The sequence below is a fragment of the Pterocles gutturalis genome, unplaced genomic scaffold, assembly GCF_000699245.1.
Source record: "Pterocles gutturalis isolate BGI_N339 unplaced genomic scaffold, ASM69924v1 Scaffold52017, whole genome shotgun sequence".
Lineage (NCBI taxonomy): Eukaryota > Metazoa > Chordata > Aves > Pterocliformes > Pteroclidae > Pterocles > Pterocles gutturalis.
The window spans coordinates 1-6,697 of record NW_010112227.1 but is presented as its reverse complement, the minus strand read 5'-3'; the positions used below and the strand labels follow the sequence as shown (position 1 = coordinate 6,697).

Sequence of the window (6,697 nt, the reverse complement as noted above, 5' to 3'; positions counted from 1 at the left end):
GAAGGCTGAGTGCCCAGAGGAAGGCCCTGAACAGAAATTGCAGCCTTTTTTCTGCCAGTCCCTGAAGGAGGGGGAGGACTGCAAGCAGGAACTGAAAACAGTTGGGACTGAATTCAAGTTCGACTTCAGCTAAAGGACAAAACACTAGGCAGCAGCCTCACTGCTGGATCCTCCTCTAGGCAGAAGTTCTGAGCCATCCCAGGGGCATAAGCCACAGCAATGTGAGGACACGGAAACCTCAGGCAGCAGAGGACGTGTGGGACGGTGGCAGGTCCCAGGGTAGGCACGGAGCCAGGGAGGGCTTTGAAGATAAGGACATTTGGAGCAGCAGGCAGCACTTCACAGGAAGCCCTGGAAGAAGTGGAGGAAGGGTGCGATACAATCTCAGGAACACACGACATCAAGGGGCAGGATTGTCATGAGAGCTGGCTTGCACGTCTAGTGTGATGGTCTGACAAGGGGAGAAAGCACGCTATTAAATGTTAATTTTGCTAAACATTTTTTTCATTTCTAATTAGGCAACGCAGAGGGCAACAGCTACCACTGTGGAAGACCAATCCACCGTACAGATCTTGAGCTTATTGCTGCCAGTCCCAAATCAGTATGAGTCCCCTCTCTCAATTTTTTTTTAATAGGCTCTATATTTCTCCAGTCAGATCTCATACCTAGCACCCTCCTTCTTCTATTACATTCTATTGCTCCGTGGCCCCAGAGCTGTAAAAAGTGAAAAATAAATTATCTCTGAATGGCTTGTGCAGCCACCTCCCTTCAGTGCCTGAGGTAAGACGAGATATAAATCACCAGAAAAGCTACTATGTAGAGACAAAGGAAATTAAGTATTGTCTTGGTTTTGTAATGACCGAGCTGGCTGCTCAGGATCCCCCAGACCGGCCTGACAGCATCTTCCTGATGAATCCCAAGGGAAAGCAGGATCAGGGATATTTTATTAACTGTTTTTTTTCCAGAGTCCATAATCACTCCCTTCACGACTGCAGGACAGAGACACAAGAGCAGATAAACGTGTGTTGTGGTTCCCTCTGATAAAATAATTTTGACCAGAACTGCATGAGAACACTCCCACTAACCAAACCCTGCTGCCACAGGCAAGGCTTGAGCTCTAACAAACCCACCCGGCCTCCCTGCATAGCGCCTTCCCATCAGCAGCGGGGCTCTGTTGATGCTGATGAATGCCCTGAATTCCTCTAAGCTTCAAGCAGTGCCAGGCACCGTGGCTCGCTGAGCCCATCTTTACATCCCCATGAGAGAGCTGCAAGCTCTTCCTGGCTCTGCTCCACCAAGTGCCAGTCCCACTCAGTTAACCTTCAGCAGTCCCTCACACGAGGCATAGAGCCAGGCAGACCAGCAGACGGTCTCTGTGCAACCTCTGGAAGCCACTCCAGGAGACACAAACACAAGCAGCAGCAGCATATTCACGTACCCAAGAACAGCCTGTAACCACTGGAGTGTTTAAGATGATACAGACATCCATTAAAAGTCTAATTCCAACAACACCAATCAAGGGTTAAAAATGGACCAAATCATTGGATTCCTTTGCTATGCTATGTGAACTAGATTTTGAACACAGCGATATTGCCCTGGCAGAGGTTCTCCTGTTGTACATCTGTCTTAATACATGTTCTGGAAAAGATTTAGGCTTTGGATAACAAGAAGGTAGGAGGGGAGTTGCTGTTGACAGCTATGCTCACTGTGCTGCTGTTGGTAAATACACATACGCAGAAGCGCCAGCTCTAAAAAGGAGCAGATTCTCTTGGTACAAAACCCATCTCCCATGGGCTGCTGCAATGCAGTGGCATCTCAGTCCTATAATTTCTTTAATGATACAGCTGCCTCAAACCTTTCAAAACTGGAGGGAGTAAGTCCTTAGCACGCGTAACACTAACAGCAGCAGCTAGAAGGCCAGCAGGAGCTGCCCATTTAACCTCTCTCTGCTGCCTGTACCCTGGCCGCCTGAGTTACAGGACCGGGATGGGAAACGCAGCTTACTTTTGAGCGGTATCTAGAACATTAGAAACTTGACTCTCATTCAACACGGTGTATAATCCAACAAAGGCTAACTGTTCGTGACTTCTAAACAGAATCACATACAAAGCCAGGCTGGACTGCCAGGACCCCTCTCTCAGTGGAAAGGAATGAGAGGGAGGCGAACAAGAGGCAGATGGTATGCATGAAGCACACTTTGTGTAGCTTTCCTATCACACACCCAGGTTTTTCTCTTCCACCTGTTCCTACCACTCAAACATCAAGCTATTTAAAGACAGCAAGAGGAGAGGGGAGAGAGGGTGTGGAGGTGAGAGAAGATGTGATTCATTCTTTGCGTTTTCTTCCCCAGTATTTACACGTCCTTGATTCCTCTTTATAGGATGAATTTTCAACTGTTTTTTCTCTTTCAAGGCACTGCAAATTTGCCTTGAAGAATCCAAATAGGCTGGAGAGCTAGGTAAATTCGCATTTAAAGCGTTTTAATAAATTAAATGCCCTCAGGGAGTTTTCTGGAGAAACTGAAATGCATTAAATTAAGGCCCAGGACTTGGGCTTCACTTGTGCTGAAATAAAACACAACCTCCAGCAAGGACATCTTATCAGATAAACAAAGTTAATCTTGGTTGAACGTTTACAAAAATCCTCTTCCTTCCTTTAAAAACATGTCAATCCACTTTGGAACATTTCTACTTCACAGCAACTGAAAGAAAAGAGGGGCGGGAAGGCAAAAATGTAACCTTCCAGGAAAGCAGCTACAACTCAGGTTTATTCAATGTGCGGGCAAGAGCTAAAAGGAATATTAGCTTGCATCTCATTCCATATCCTGTGGAATCACTCTGGGACAGCTCATTTTCTCCCTGTTAATCAGTTCCGCAGCCTTCCCTGTTTGCTGTGCACAGTGCCTTTACCGAGCATGGAAAGAGTTCTGCTCTCCACTGTTACCTGCAACAGCACGGACCAAAGAGAGCACAAACCAACAGCAGCTGCCCATGTCTCCAGATGCAATTATATTCTTCCACAGAGGAAAAATAAATAAGTACATCAGTCACTGAATGCTCACCAGGAAAATTCCACTAATTTATTATATGTCTTGTCCTTCATAGGATAGTTTGAGCCAAACGAGTCTGCTTATTTAAGTACAAAAAACCCCTCAGAGTCACAGGAGATTCCAGAAATGCCAGAACCCTGAGCTCCCTTCCCTCATCTCAGAGAATAATCTCTCCCACCCACTTCTCTGCTCAGGCCGATCACTGTATCCAGAGAAGTTTTAGGGTCTCTGGCCCATCTTCTTCAGGGTTCGATTCAGCTGGAATTAGAGAAAGCAAAGGTCAGAAAAATACACAGTGATTGACATACACCACTGTTCCCCTCAGCAGCCTTTGTCCAATGTCTCTACTCCTTCCTCTCCAACATAGTGACAAAAAGAACTCTCACACAAGCGCAGGCAGCATGCAAAGTAGAAGAGGAACTAGTAAAACTCCCTTCTCCTCTACAAGACAGCAGAGGAAGATGTTGAGAGAAGAGAGGGTGCAAACTTCTAGCAGTGGTATTGCAACCCTGTATTGCTCAAGTCCCCACATCTTGGGATTTTGCTGCCTGAGTTTCCAGTACACAGCAGCCTCTGTCAGGAGAGTGGAGCAGTGACAGAATGTCACCTCCTGGCTGAGCATAATGCTGAAGTCACATGTGTTCCAGAAATCTTTGAGGCTGCTTTCTAGAGCCGTTGTTATGAGGGCAGAGATATGATTTTGGTTATGTTACTCACACGAACACCACAATTGTCTAGGGACAATGGAGTCAGCACCCTGACACAGTAAAACCCTCCTCCTTTTCCACTGTGGCTCAACTGAATGAGCACTTCTCACACAAAAACATACCATTCCCCAAAGGGCAGCAGCAGCTGCTGCTTAAACCACCTGCCTTTGACCAGTGCCTCACACAGCTGGGGCTCACCCCAACAAGGCATCACACAGCTGTCTCACAAAGAATGCCTCCTCCAGGCCCTGCACAGCCCAACACTTGCCCCACTTTTCCTACAGAGCTGCACAGCTCTCCTGCCCCGACCTCACCTCCTCAAACTTGTGGATCTGGCGGATGAAGAAGTCCCCATAGCGTCGAGCAACCTTTGTGTCCGCGATGTGGATCATGTCCTGGGGAGAGAACAGCATGAGTTCAGGAACAGGACTGCGCTGGCAGGGGGACAGTAAGCACTGCCAAACAGGAGGAGCAACCAAAGGGGCTTCGCTCCAGCTGCACCAACCATTCACATCCCACACTCTTGCACTCTCTGCCTATTTTCGTCTCCCTTTGCAGCTGTTTGACAGTCCCATTCATGCTCTGCTTCCCTCTACCAACAGCTAAGAGTCATGCGATCTACCAGGAGAACTAGGCTGCGATGCAAGTCAGTCAGACACAAAGCAGTTTGGCTTGCGTAAACAAGGAAGACAAAGCATGAGACCGTGAAGGAAGAGGCCTGCTTTAAGGACCAACAGCAAGGGGCAATCTGTTCTCCTTCCCAGCCAGAAACCTAATGGTTACTGCTACCTTCTTTGAAAAAATGAAGTCCTCCAACTCTTTCCTGCGCTTCCTACTGCCCTGAGCTCCAAGGGCAGGACCACACCTTGTATTTAGATTCCTCCACTAGAGCAGACAGAGCTAAATGCTGCTCCAGTGAAAAATGGATCGGACAGATCAACCAAAGGAGAGATGTAGGGGAGACCTACAAAGCTGACAATCCCACCTGAGACACTGACAGCACTGTCACCCAGCTACCATTTCCCAAGAATGCCGACAGACAAACGGTTCCCTCTGTCCTGGGGAAGACATTCAGGACCTTCGTTTTCTGGGTCCAATGACTGCCAAAACTGCCTGCAATATCCCATCACTGTTCATCCACAGACACTTCTATTAAGCAAGGCTATGGCTTCACTGTGGGCAAAGAAGGAAGGGATGTTTCCCACAGACTGGAGTGAAACCTGGCAGTGCCACTTGCAGAATTTTCTGGACAGATTAATTTCATAGCCAGGAACAGGCAGATACCAACCTTGTCAATATAAAAGTCAACCTCAGAGGCAGACTGGAACTCCCCGTCCAGGGCAGATATGCCACTGGTCCATACCAGGTTCTTCATCTTGTGCTTGAAGACAAGCAGCTGGATACGAAACTCCTGCTCTGTGAGGTCTAAGAAGCCAGCCAGCTTGGCCACAGGCATGGTGGTGTAGAGCTTGAGGAAGCTACGAATAGTGGAGAGCTGGGCCTGCTGCTGAACTTCATCAGCAAAGACCTTGAGCTGCTGCAGGAAGGGCTCCTTGTGGTAGTTGGGGTGCACATTATCATAATTGGGCACCACAGGGGAGAGGAACTTGGGGCACGCGTAACTGAAGAGCTCCTCGTAGACCTGAGCGTCACCCTTCTGCATGCGCAGCATCTTATCCCCGTACTTCTCTCGCAGCTGCAGGTGGATGCTCTCATCTATGCGCATGGGGTACATGGTGAGGGCGATGGCCAGGAGCGCGTGCATCTGCTCATTCTGCTTGTTAATCTAAGACAGAGAGGGGAACCTGTTAGCTTGTCCATGTGCTCAGGCTTCAGGGTGCAGGAGGGAGCTGGGAGCTGCATTTTTGAAAGACAGACCCTCTACCCAGAGCACTGATGGTCCTAATGCTCAAAGGGGACAGCACAAAAAAGCAGTGCCTCTGGGCAAAGCAGATAGATGAATGCTGTGTCAAGGGTCTCAGAAGCATCTTTGACTGCTTTGGTGTGAGAAAGTGCAAAGGAGAAGGGAAGGCAGATAGTTTAACCACCATCTCCTGACAAGGGACAGTTTTCAGGGAGGCCAGTGAAGAACAGACTGAGAAGGAAGATGTATCCGAGTGTGGGATGAAATGGACAGCTGTGTGGCTGAAACAGACATACCAAATATTTGAAGTGTCATGGAATTACAAATGGCAGGATTTGGTTACACAAATAGTTAGAAATTCATCATAAGGATGAAAAGGAGACAGCAGCAGCAGGGGTTAAAACAGGCACCAGAGACAGCTTAGGTGGAAAGAGAAAGGAGCTTTGTTTCAGCCATGCTGAACTAAAACAGTCTGTGAATTATTATCTGACAACGGAAATATATCTGACAATGGCAGTAACCTGAAATGCAGGACTGGCCTACGAACAGCCCTGAGTTTGAAGCAGCATCCACAAGAATAACGTTAACAGCTGATATTCATTAACACTACTGCCTAGAGGGAGAGTGCAGATATAGCCAAGGCAACCATTTGGTTAACAACCAAAGGAACCAGTAACACAGCTAAGAGAAAATATTGCCACACATGGCAAAGGAGGTCAAAAGGTCCCCAGTCACCACCACCACCATCATAGAATCATATAGAATGGTTTGGGGTGGAAAGGACCTTAAAGATCATCGAGTGCCAACCCCCCTGCCAGGGGAAGGAACTCCCTCCACTAGCCCAGGTTGCTCAAAGCCTCATCCAGCCTGGCCTTGAACACCTCCAGGGATGGGGCATCCACAGCTTCCCTGGGCACCCTGTTCCAGTGCCTCACCACCCTCACAGTGAAAAATTTCTTCCCAATGTCTAGTCTAAATTTACCCTCTTTCAGCTTATACCCGTTAACCCCTTGTCCTATCACGCCACTCCCTGATAAAGAGTCTTTCCCCATCCCTCCTATAGGCCCCCTTCAGGTA

General features: G+C 48.1%; 1 protein-coding gene across 1 annotated transcript; it reads right to left on the bottom strand.

Annotated features, from left to right (window-relative positions):
- Positions 1-3,050: 3,050 nt before the first annotated feature.
- Positions 3,051-5,537, bottom strand: LOC104460210 (eukaryotic translation initiation factor 3 subunit L-like). The gene is made up of 3 exons (XM_010073943.1): positions 5,045-5,537; positions 4,071-4,151; positions 3,051-3,307 (listed from the first exon to the last, which is right to left on the bottom strand). Exons 1-3 carry the CDS (start codon positions 5,519-5,521, stop codon positions 3,269-3,271), a joined length of 597 nt encoding a protein of 198 aa, XP_010072245.1. The 5' UTR covers positions 5,522-5,537; the 3' UTR covers positions 3,051-3,268.
- Positions 5,538-6,697: the final 1,160 nt, after the last annotated feature.

Bases quoted from the DNA above. Each gene is read 5' to 3' on its own strand.
- LOC104460210 (XM_010073943.1), bottom strand. From the start codon at position 5,521: ATGCACGCGCTCCTGGCCATCGCCCTCACCATGTACCCCATGCGCATA. The intron at 4,152-5,044 runs GTTGGTATCTGC...TTCTCTCCCCAG, and splicing joins TTGACTTTTATATTGACAAG to GACATGATCCACATCGCGGA. The intron at 3,308-4,070 runs GTGAGGTCGGGG...CTCTAATTCCAG, and splicing joins AGATCCACAAGTTTGAGGAG to CTGAATCGAACCCTGAAGAA.